Genomic DNA, 12,436 nt, shown 5'->3' with positions numbered 1-12,436 from the left:
CCAAAAGTTTAAGAAAATTAATTTTTAGCAGCGGCATAATGTTTAGGAATACACAACTTATAAAAAATAAAATATGCATAAATAAAATACTGGCACAAAACAGTCTTCCAGGAGATATTTAAATATCACTGAAATTGGCTGTAAGTTCTTTGTAGTAAGCAGGCATAGTTTCAAGATACCTTTAATTATAATTAATATTCATATATTCTAGGGAAACTGCTTGACATTAAGAGATCTGATTTCTTACTTTACAATGTTAATGGTGTTAGAAAGGTTTTTTATGCAAGTTTCCTGAAACAGTGCCTTTTAGAAAAACTGGTTATTTAATAGTAACTTTGTCTTACTTTCTTTAAAATAAGCACTGAATTTTGATTATAAAAACTAAAAGATTCACTTTGTTATAAAGCAGAAACTAATTAAAAAAAAAGAAAAAAAAACTAAAAGAATTTTACTTTCGATTCATATGACTGTGTAACAAATATTGTTCAATGAATTCTTCTATAGTTCCATTTGGTCCATACTAGCTTGAAAAGGATATGCTGACTCTCAAGCCTGTTGAAAATATATTCCCTGCCCTGTAACTATCAAAATACATGATACAAGACATGCCCTCACCTGAGATCGTAAGCAATTTAAATCTTCCCTCAAGTAAAGAATTTTTATATGATACTATCAACAGACTCCATTCTATTTCAGTGTTACCAGAACATATGCCATGTAAGCATGTTGATATTAATTACAGTGATTTCAGTACCCCTTCCTTACTAAGTATATAGGATCTAGTTTGAGGTTTCTTAGAAAACAATTTTGAAATTCAAGTACTAAGGAAAGCTAAATGATGTTCCTATTAGTGATTTACATACCTATAACTTTTAAATTTTTATATTAATAGGATTTGTGAATTTCAAATATGACATTTTAAATATCATACTATCAAACTAAAAAATCATTTACTTCATTGGCCTTAAAAGAGAAAATCCCAGTTTCTCTAAATCACTAACTGTAGTACAGTCAAATGCACAGATGTGCATATTAATAAAATGAATACTATTTCCTATAAATGAAATATATTAGATTAAACTCCCTTAACATAGATAGTGCATGCTTTAAAATACCCCTGAAGGGGACAATACATAAATAAATACATGCAGAAACAACTGCCACAATCTTACTATTTTTAATTCAATAAACTACAGTGACACAGCTTTCAATGTGCTGTTTTACTCATATGCTTTCTACATCAGGGCAATGCAAATATAAAAGAGCTCTTGCCAACCATTAGGAAAGATTGACAAAATACGCAGTGTTAATGACATCTTAAAGGCTTTTAAAAGCAAGAGAAAGATGTAAGAAAAGCAAAAATTACAAAGTAATTGGAAACAACGAATAAATTGTTCTTTCAATAGAAGTCATGTTTACTGAAAAAATGGAGCTTTCTACATCAACATATTTAAACAGAAATTTGCTTTTGAAATACAACCTTTGTTTAAAAGGCACTGAAGGTCTTTATACCCACCCCAAGAGCTAAATATAGTGAATGCTATGTGAACAATTACCTGAAAAAAACCTAAAACTGTTAAAAGAATTAATTTCCTGCACACCAGTCAGCACTAATCCTACATGTACAGTAATGTTCTCTTAAGTGATGGGGGAAAGAAAGAATACAGCTGTCTCCTGGATCAAAACCCTTCGATATTCAACAACAAAATGGAATGATGACTTGGTCGGCAAATGAATAAAGTAGTGAAATGTCTCCTGAATGAGTTCTGGTGAAGGAGTCAACCTGTGAAGGAATACATTTACTGTACACTGGGACAGGAAAAAAGCCGTCACTGTAATGGCTGCACAAAAACCGCGTCCTGCTCTTGGGCTTATATTCACAGAAGGAAGGTTTTAAAGGCTAGGTTCAGGTCATAGGACAAATGAAATTGTAACAAGCCAGCTGACATTGTATAATGTCTTCTTCCACTCGATCAATAGGCTACTGTTAGTCCTATTACCATAGAGATGGCTTGCTCTTTCCTGAAGGGTGGCTATTGTTTGACAAAACAGATTTGCCACTTGAACTAGGTTGTTCCCAAAGGACGTGTACCTTGTCAATTATTTGTATTCAAAATAATGAAGTATTTTCATATTAAAAGTATGTAAGAGATAATGTTGTCAGGTCCCTTCTCAGAAAGAAAGCAACTTTTCCAAAGTACTAGATTACTAAAAGCATGCAAATATCCAATTTAGTCTATGAAGGGTTTTTGATTTAAAACATATGTCAGCAAGGATACGAATTTATCATTAAGACTGTATATTAAAAGAAAAGGGTCACAGGCATGTGTGCTAATCTAAAACCCATTATAATCAAGCATAATAACTAATCAAAACTATTTTAAAATGTGGACAACTCAAAGGAAAATTATTGTCCCAAACTATTCGGATTCTGGAAAGATAAAGATTTTTATATATGACTTTTACAGTGGTTTTTATGTGGAAGGGCATTGACAATTAATATAGTGGAAAACATGGAAAAGTTTTAGAAAACGAATCACTTTACTTGCTTAAGAGCTGGCTACAGCATTTAAATATATATATATATATATGTTATAGAAATAATCTAAAATACAGATGAACTAACAAAACAAATACAAGTATTAGTTTTCTTTAAAATGTCTTTGTCTTAAATGTCTTACGAAAACTCATACATTTAATAAAAGACAGGTAAGTTCTAAATTTCAACCTAGATATTTAAAAATAAAAAAAGTTTTTCTCTCAACAAAAATGACAGAGCCTTAATTATAAAAGATCAGAAGGAACAATTCTAATAATGATTATTCTAATCATTTAGAAAAAGAAAGTATTCATAACACTAATTAATCCAAGCAGAAATGTTATTTTAAACATTTCATACTTAAAGATATGGCTATCACTGAAAACCTCTAAGACTAAAACAGAAACAAATTAAATAATACAGATTAAAGTTTAGTAAATGATCAACAATTACAACTTTGAAAGCTTTCCACAAATAGATTTAATAGTAAGCTTTAGCCATAATTATTGCAACTTTTACCTTTCTACAAATAATCAAAAGGGAATTTACAAAGAATTTAGTCAAAGGGCAGTGATATGACAAATGTAAATAAAAAACATTAGTCTCTAAAAATGACATTTGAAATTGTCTATTCAAATTATACTCTATTTACATACAAAAATTATTTGTTTTTATAATAAAATCTGCAATACTTTTTGAAAGAAATGTTTTAACTTGGTTTCCCCTTTGCAGGAAGAATAATTTGTATTTTTGACTATAATCCTTTTAGGCATAGGTTAGACTGAGTTAATACCGAAGGAGAGAGAAACAGCAAAGACAAATGTGTTTAGCAATATCCTAAACTAATGACCTGTTTTTTTAAAAGCAGCATAGCCTTCCAAACTAAGAAAGCCCTCCATCATGAAGTAAGTGGTGTCTAATTCGCCTGTCTTCCCTACAGCAATAATGGAACAAAGTGAAACCTTACTAAAACCACAACCCAAATTGATTTCCTTAGTTAACAGCCTCATTTCAAAAAGTATACATGTGCATGTTTAAAATACAGTATAATTAGGTATTAGCTCTGGACCTGATAGGCAGCTGCCCATCAGCAATACTGTGAGTAATTAAGTGATATTTACCATTTACCAAAAGATGAACTTTATATTGTTGAATTAAACTGGCCCATCCGCATCTTCCTGAAATGACAAACCTTATTAGTTCTGCCTAACCAGAGAACTGTGATAATGAACTGGTGACACCTTCTCTCCGTTGTATGAAGCAGAACCAACTGTGTAATCATTTAAGCAGTCAAACGTATATGAAATTACTGTAAACTGAGAAAGTGAAATCACATGAGTGATTAGGAAAAACCATTCAAGCAACAAGTTTTTTTATAATATATGTACATGGGCCATCTCTAATTAGTCAAAATTAACTAATCAACTACTTTACCTGAAAACGGTGAAAAAAAGTAATGCTGCAGCTACTGCTCCAAATAAGCCACACAGAAGATTGACTCGGTAGGCAACCGAACCAAAAGGAAATAGTATAATTGCCAGTTTAGCCACCAGAGTGAACAAAGGATAGCCAGGAGGATGGGCAACCTAAGGGAAAATTAGCAACAGTCAGGAGGTTTTCATCTAGTAAAGGAAGAGTCACACTGCCTTTAATTGAAAAGCAGCGCTTTTCTCAGGCAAGTATAAAGATTAAGAGACAATGACTAAATGTTTGAATAGTGGTTTTCTATTGTAATCCTCTTGTGCCAATACAAATAAATATTTTCTTTAGTGGATTTGGCAGGGTCTATCACATGGTGTGTCACCTAGAGAAAGGGTGACATATTTCATTGTCAGTTCTTAAGCAGTTTGTTCTCTGGGTTCACAGTACATTAGGGTCATTTCAAAGGCTATTGAAAAAAAGCGGGTTCTGAAATATCGTATTGGTTAGTAAGTTGAAAGACCACACTGCTATCGGATTACCACCATGCTGACAGTCCTAAGGTCTTGCCTAAAGGGATCATGCACCACAATAAAGTTTATTAAATAATAAACTTATTAAAACTGTTAACCCGATTTATTTTATTCTCCATAGCTTATACAAAATTTGGGGTGATAATAAGCCAGCTACTGTATATATAGTAAAGGCTTTGCTTTATGATTTAGTTTAATTGGATTTAAAACTTAAAGTAAATTGTCATGTACTGTACTTATAAGTTACTAAAAACTGGGGTTTGAAAATAAATTAATCTACTTTACTCCATGCTTAATTAAACTTTCTTAATTCCTAAAACTGTTAATGAGAGCATTGATTAAACAATAAAACTAATACTTACTCCAAGCTCATGTGCGGCTGTGATCAGTTCCCCTGTGAAAAAATAATGGAAAACCAATAATTACTATTAGAAAATGACACTCCTCCAAAGTTTTCAAAATCCAAATGCTTGCATTGGGGTTTTGCATTAATTTGACTGGATAAAACTGTAAATCTGTAGAGATTTAACAGCATGAAATAGTCTCAGAATATGTTCTCCCTTAGGTATTACTGAACAAACTATCTTTGATAGTTTTTAATAACTGGTCAGTGTAAATATATGTGAATTCTACTTTCTAAAAATGCTTATTTTAAACAACAAGGTCCTACTGTATAGCATAGGGAACCATGTTCAATATCTTGTAATAACCTATAATGAAGAATATGTAATATGTATAACCAAATCACTTTGCTGTACACCAGAAACTAACACAACATTGTAAATCAACTATACTTCAATTTTAAAAATATGCCTACTTTCCCTCCTGAAAGTTGTCTACCCTTGCAAATATAAAAAAACTCTTACAGAGCATTAGTGTAAAATGCTGTATTATCCCTCAAGAATTTAGTACAAAACTGTCGGTAAAGATGCAACCTTATGATATGTAAAATGTGCAGACACTGGAGATTTAAACAGTCTATAAAGTGTGCCATTCTGCCCTAAACTGACATTTGGATACATTCTCTACATTAATTATGTTGGATATCTTTAAACAATTGCCAAATGCTTATTAACTCCAGGTTATTTTGGTAAGCTTTGACTACCAAAGTACATTTTTTTCAAACCAATAAATCATATTATTTACATAGTTCTTTGTAATTCCTCACCATTAGTAATTACTTCTAAAATTATGATGTAGTAATCAATGCTTATTTGTTAATACTTTAAGTATCCAGAGCACAGGGACTATTTCTGATTATCCCTATACACTTAATACAGTACAGTGTAAGAAATCAATCAATATTAATTGATGATTTATGAAAGTACTATTATCTATTGGGAAATGTATTAATGTCCATTTTCTATCCTTCAGTGGATATCAGTACTCTTCATTTCTACTGCCCTGACTGTATTTTAGACCCTTCCTCTCTCTGGCCTGGGCTACAGCAATAGCTTTGACCAATGTTCTATTCCAATTCATCTTCCTACTGAAATCACTAATTACTGCCATCCCCACTCCCCAGAGGTCAGATTGTTTCCTTAGACTAAAACTGCTCAATGGCTGCTGTGTACTGAATGAAGTTGATTCCTCAGCGTGACATGCAAGCCCTCTATGGCTTCCAGGTCCCCTTCCAAGGCTTATGTCCATGAAACCTATGCTCACCTTTGTCAGATCTAACTACCCACTGTTCCTCTGAATGGTCCTCTTTTGCACCTCTTATCACTCATTTTCTCATCCAGCATTCTCTCCTAAATCCATCAAGGCCTAGTTCAGTTGCTACCTTCTCAGTGACACCTTTCCTTACACATACCCTTCCCCAGCTTCACCCATCAGAATGAATCACTTCCTCCTCCTCCATAGAACCTGCTGGAACCTCTCTATTCAGCACTTAGATTGCCTTTTATTCTGGTTAGTTGTTCTCATTTGTCTTCTCCACTAAGTTGAAAATATCCTATCCATTTCAGGGTTCTGTCAAGAAGACATCAGCACCTCTCCCTCCTCGTGCCACACAGAAAAGCCCCGCACATAGAGACTGACAAAAAGACCTATTACATTGTCGTCCTTGCTACGCGGACACCCCCATCTCAGGTTGAATGACTGCTCACTTCACAGAAATCCCACGAGGGCACCAAAGACAGATACTGCTCACTTAAGTCATTTACTTAAGGACATCTTTGACGTTTACTGGAGATATTCAAGAGCATCTTACAAGCCAACGGCCCTTCTTGTATCTTATATAAAGAAATTGTTTATGGTTTTAAAAGGTTTAAAATAACTCCTCCCTTTGTAGCTGTTTCCAGTATTTTACAGTATTTCATAGTTTTACTCTAGAATGGGTTTGCTCTTTATGTCTTCAGTACCAAATGGTTTTAATCAATTTTTGGTTTTTATATTTCTGTAGGTGCTATGAAGCACAGTTCAGTTCAGATTTCCAAGGTTGCTATTCATTCTCCATTTAAAATGTACTTAGAATTACATTTTTTTTTTTTTTTTTTTTTTTTTTTGCGGTACGCGGGCTTCTCACTGTTGTGGCCTCTCCCGTTGTGGAGCACAGGCTCCGGACGCGCAGACTCAGCGACCATGGCTCATGGGCCCAGCCACTCCGTGGCATGTGGGATCCTCCCGGACCGGGGCACGAACCCGCGCCCCCTGCATCAGCAGGCGGACTCTCAACCACTGCGCCACCAGGGAAGCCCGGAGTTACATTTAACATTAAGAAAAATAGCCTATTTTCTCTAATTTCTTTTTACCACTGAAAAGTCAATATGCTGTTATCCTTTGCTGGAGTTCTGTTGGTAAAAAGATGAATCTGGAATGTGACTAACCTCCATCACCAACTCTTATCAAATGTGAAACTAAAATCTAAATAGAAAAGATGCTACTATTCAAAGTCTATGAATGCACCCTTGATAAAAAGCTAAACATGACTCTTAAAATTGAATATGATAAAAAGAGAAAGTAAATATGATAAAAGAGAAAGGGTCCTTGCTTTCCCTCAACCCTTTACACTAGGGTTGCCTCAAATGTTAAGTCCTACTACAACCTGCATCAGAATTACCCAGATGCCTTTTAAAGATGAAGACTTCTTGACCATAACCCAAATCTACCTACACTAAACCCTCTGGCATTGGGACCCAAGTTTCCCAGGCAATTCTCCAGTACATTCAAGTTTGAGAACCACAGCTTTTTCATCTGGGACACAAATGGGTGGCAAGCTCAGAGTTGTTAGCAGAAGCTTCACCTTTACAAAACCCAGCTCCCTCCATATTATACTTTTTATATTAGTTATAAAATTATAGTCATATATCAAGTGTGTTAAAGACAGTATCTTAAAAATATATAAACACATATATAAGCTAATTTATTTTTCCCAAGGATAACAAATAGAAGTGAAGGCTAGATTCCTACCCTTTCCTCTAAAGGACCAGGAGTGCTCCTGCCCATAAATCAACTATGTGTATCAAGCAGTGCAAAAAATAAATTTTGGCAAGGCCACACAATGTGATGGATTCATGGAGTATAATTTAAGATTTATCAGGAAGAAGAATACATGCTTTATGTTGGTTTTGAGATGTGTTCTGTTTATTGGTCAAAAAAATTTCATAAACACAAAATTCAAAGAGAACAGTACATTCAACATATAACAAAATCATCAGACGTGATTATACAAATTTTCCTGGTAACACTTGGAAAACAGTTTATTTATCACTCCCAAAAATGAACATAGAAATATTAGAAGCAACCACTATTCAGCGTCAAACTAAACAAGTCAGAATGCCTAAAAAGTCTGATAACTCAAAGTGAATAGATAACATTATTCTTTTGGGGAAAAAAGTCAGTCAATAAAAACAAGGCAACAGCTGTGATGGGGCGGTACAGGTGTGAGCTATAGCAGCCCTGCTCAGCCATTGGTTGGCACTGCAGTGGGCCCCTCCTCCTCCCCATCTATATAAAAGGAGCTCAAAGTCGGATTGAGGGAAGATGTTTTTTGAGACACTGGTCAGCCATCTTCTCGGTCTGCTAGCTTTCCAATTCAAGTGGTTATTACTTGCTCTAACAACACATCTCTTGATTTATTGGCCTGTTATGTGGTGAGCAGACCAAGCTTGGGCTCCGTAACACAACTGTAAATTTTAAATAGACTTTATCACTAAATACGTGATGACAGATTTAACAAAGAATTAAGAGCACAGGTTGGTTAAGCGAGCATGTTCTAAAGTCAGTCTACTTGGTTTCTTTCCTTGACGGCCTCTACTTTCTAGCTGTGTGATTCTGGACACAGCTTAACCGTTTTGTCATCTATAAAATAAAGAAATTGAAAGTACCTACCTCACAGGGTAGTAGTTGGGAGGATTAAAATAATTCACGTAAAGCACTTGGAACAGTGCTGGCACCGTAGTAAGTACTCAATAAGTGTTATTATTATTCATCCTAATCCAGTCCTTCAGGCTCAAACAACCATGGTAAAGAACTGTCAATGTTTTTTTGAAAGTTACAGAACTACTCAACCTCTGAGTAACGCTCTCCAATGTCAAAACTCTCACAACTATAAAGCTATTTCTATTATTTAGTATAAACTTTAGAAATACGGTAACTCCGTTCCCCACTATACTAATGAAACATTGCTCCTATTTGTTCAATAGGACCTGAAAGAAAGAGTCAAGGTAATGACGTGTAAAAGGAACATCAAGGATCCTCAATGTGGTAGGCAGCTTTGAAGATGGCCTCCAAAGCTTCCCAACACCAGTATTCTCACTGTGTAATCCTCTCGCCCTTGAGTGTGGGCTGACATATTGACTCACTTCCAAGAATAAAACAGGGCAGTGGTCTGTCACTTCCAAGATTAGGTTACGAAATGACACAGTTGTCAGGCAGAGGTGCCATCTCTTTCTCTTGACAAAAGTCAGCTTACAGAGAAACCCGTTTGGCAAAGAGCTGGATGGGGTTTAGAAGTTAATCCTCGCTAAGCTGAACCCGGAGAGGACTGCAGCCCTACCCCATACCACGACAGCAACCTTGTCCTAAGAGCACCCACTTAAACTGCACCCAGATTCCTCATCAACAGAAAATGTGAAATAATAAACGTTTCTTGTTTTAAGCCACTCGATTTGGGGGTATTTTGTTACGCAGGAACTAGGGCACTCAGTTTTTTTTCAGTCTATACATTCACGACCCAGATTTACAGCACCATTCTAACAAAATTACGGATCATTATTAGGCGTTATTAGATGGTCAATTTGGCAGCAAAACAAAACCTGCATGTTGTCTCTCATCCCAAATACATAACGATTATTCATGTGATTTAAATGGCCCACGGGTCACGCTTTTCAATAGAAGCAGCTTTAAGCCGCAACTGGCTTCCACCCGTTCAGGCGTTCTCCCGCAAAGAGTCTGCAAGGCTGGTTCCTTTTCAACATTCAGGTTTCAACTAAAAATATCATCTCCTCAGAGGCCTTTCCCAACTAGCCATTCTGATGGAGCCACTGCCTACCCCACTGTCAATCACATCTCCCTCTTACTGTCTCCATTAACTTCTCCCCACCTAATATGTTGCTGGCTATTCAGTAGTTTGTGTATTGTCTCTGCCCGCATTACAACACTCTCCAAGACACTTGTCCACCACTCCTGTTAGTCCTTTTGTCTGGAACACGATAAGTACTCAGTAAGTAATGTTTGTGGACTAAAAAGGAATGGAAAGCAAAAACTCAGGTCCAGGAAAATGATCTGGAGAAGCGGAGAGAGAGCTCGGTAAGTCCCATCAGGCGAAACCAACCAGCCCCGTCTCCAAAGCCTGAGAACTAAAGAGACCAGAATTACAGAAAAATTACACGAATGGAAACACAGGTTGGTTCTGGAACGCAAAACCCTGCGGGGGCCCCGGCGGGTGGATGGAGGGGTTGAGCTGACCAGACCTCGTGGGGACAGTGTGGACCAGAGAGGGGGGCAGGAGGCACGACCCTGAGAGTACGTTACCCGAGTCGCCCCCCGGCACCGAGGGGGGCAGCGTGAGGGTGAACACGGCGGCCACAGCGGCGAACACGGCGACGCCACCGCGGAGGCCCCCAGAGCGCCGCGGCCCCGCTCGGGCTGCCCGCCCCCCGGCCGGGCCGCCGCCCTCGCCATGGAGACCCATGGGCCAGAGGGGACCGAGGAAGGAGGACGCGGCAGGCCCCAGGACTCGGCACAGCCGGGTGTCCCCAGCGCGACGAGCGAGCGCTGCTCGCGGCGGCTTCCGGGTCGGACCGGGCGGACGGGACCGCACCTTCTGCGCCGGCGCGGGGGGAGAAAATGCGGGGTCTCGCTGGAGCCAGGCCCAGGCAGCCTTCTGGCGCCGTACCGCGCGCCAGGGTTTACAGAATTATAATGTGCTTTTCACTAGCGCATCACAAGCGACAGCCTTCTTTTAAGAAAGGAAGCCTGGGCCCAGGGCCTCCGTCTCTATGGCCTCCCCAACTTCCTAGCGACTTGGTCGGGTCTGACAGAGACAGGAGCCTGGTTGCCAAGCGGGCGTGAGGACGGGCCGCGACTGCCCCCTGCGGTGTGGGGTGGAACTACACGAGGGGCCCCAGACCGCCAGCCCGAGGGGACGTGTGCGCACAGTAAGTGCTGAGTAAGCCAATACATACATTAATCCCATGTTTACTACGAGTAATTATAAGCCCGTGTGCTAATTGTTAAATCGCTGAGTTATTTTCAGAGAGATTAAAATAAGCTAGTTGGTCTATTTTTTTTCTTATAGCATGAGGAAAACTTGGGAGATGAGTTGAGAAACTTGAGTTTCTGTAGTAATACAAATAATTTACACCGTGATAAAGCTGTCTCCTACTTTAATGAAGAGAAGTATTTAGATGAAGATTTGACCGCACAATGGAAAATGAACTGAAGACACGGCACTTTCCAACTAGCTACGATGCAAAAAAGAATGGGGACTCTTGGATCACCACATAGCATGGCTCTTGGCGAGATCTTTAAGCTTACGTTTTACATTATTATAGCAATTATTCTGGAGTGGGAGGAGAGGAGGGCTACCTCCCTGGAATGCATCTCAAAATACACTTTAGATCAGTGACAGTCTAAAACGTGTTACAAGCAATCTGACAGGAACATAGAGTCTCAAATGTAGAGTGACTAATACACTTGCATAGATAGGCAGCCATTGTGTCAGCATCTCAGGTACTACATAGTGCTTTCTCTGCTATATTGTGAGCCCTGGAGAACAGGTAGGCAGCTTCTAAATGGACCCCCAGTAATCCCTGACTCCTGGTATTCACTCCCTTGTGTAATCCTCTCCCCTTGTGTTTGGGCAGGATCTAGTGACTCACTTCTGTCTGTAATAACATAAGGAAAAAGTGATGGATGTCACTTTGGAGATTAGGTTATAAAAGACCGCCTTTTCATCGTGCTTGCCCTCCCCTTGGCGGGCGCTACCTCTCTTGCCCTCCCACTTGTTCACCCTGATGAAGCCACCTACCATGTTGTGAGGTGCTTTATGGAGAGGTCCACATGGCAAGGAACTGAGCGTCACCTCCAGCCAAACAGCCAGCGAGGCACTGAGGCCCTCAGTCCAACAACCTGCAAGGAACTGAATCCCATTAATACCTCACGAGGGAGCTAGGGAGCCGAGCCTTTCCCACATGAGCCAAAAGATAATGACTAACTCCCTCCAAGACCTTGACTGCAGCCTTGACTACAGACCCTAATGCAGAGGACCCAGCTAAGTCTCACCCAGATTACTGTCCTGCAAAAAATGAAATAATAAATGTTGTTGTTTTAGTGCACTAAATTTGGGGTAATTTGTTGCTCAGCAATAGATGACTAAGACAGTCTGCCTTCAATTTCTTTTCTGAAAGAGCATGCCAGTGATTAATACTGACTGAGCCAAGCATATGCTTCTTTCCTTTTTTATCCATTTCATCTTTTGCTCATGAGCTTTATAAAAAGA

At 38.4% G+C, this 12,436-nt stretch overlaps 1 protein-coding gene across 2 annotated transcripts in view; it reads right to left on the bottom strand.

The window, feature by feature from the left end:
* Window positions 1–10,693, bottom strand: part of TMEM260 (transmembrane protein 260) — a 57,892-nt gene extending 47,199 nt beyond the window's left edge. For both annotated transcript variants that reach the window (XM_082619687.1, XM_082619688.1), the window contains exons 1-3: window positions 10,468–10,693; window positions 4,854–4,885; window positions 3,974–4,125 (exon numbers count right to left, since the gene is read on the bottom strand). In XM_082619687.1, the coding sequence (XP_082475813.1) occupies window positions 3,974–4,125; window positions 4,854–4,885; window positions 10,468–10,627 (344 nt within the window). In that variant the 5' untranslated portion in view covers window positions 10,628–10,693. The remainder of the gene's footprint in view (window positions 1–3,973; window positions 4,126–4,853; window positions 4,886–10,467) is intronic.
* Between the last annotated feature and the right edge of the window lie 1,743 nt (window positions 10,694–12,436).

This window comes from Mesoplodon mirus (assembly GCF_964341445.2).
Source record: "Mesoplodon mirus genome assembly, chromosome: 4".
Lineage (NCBI taxonomy): Eukaryota > Metazoa > Chordata > Mammalia > Artiodactyla > Ziphiidae > Mesoplodon > Mesoplodon mirus.
This window is presented reverse-complemented; position numbering and strand designations above follow the sequence as displayed.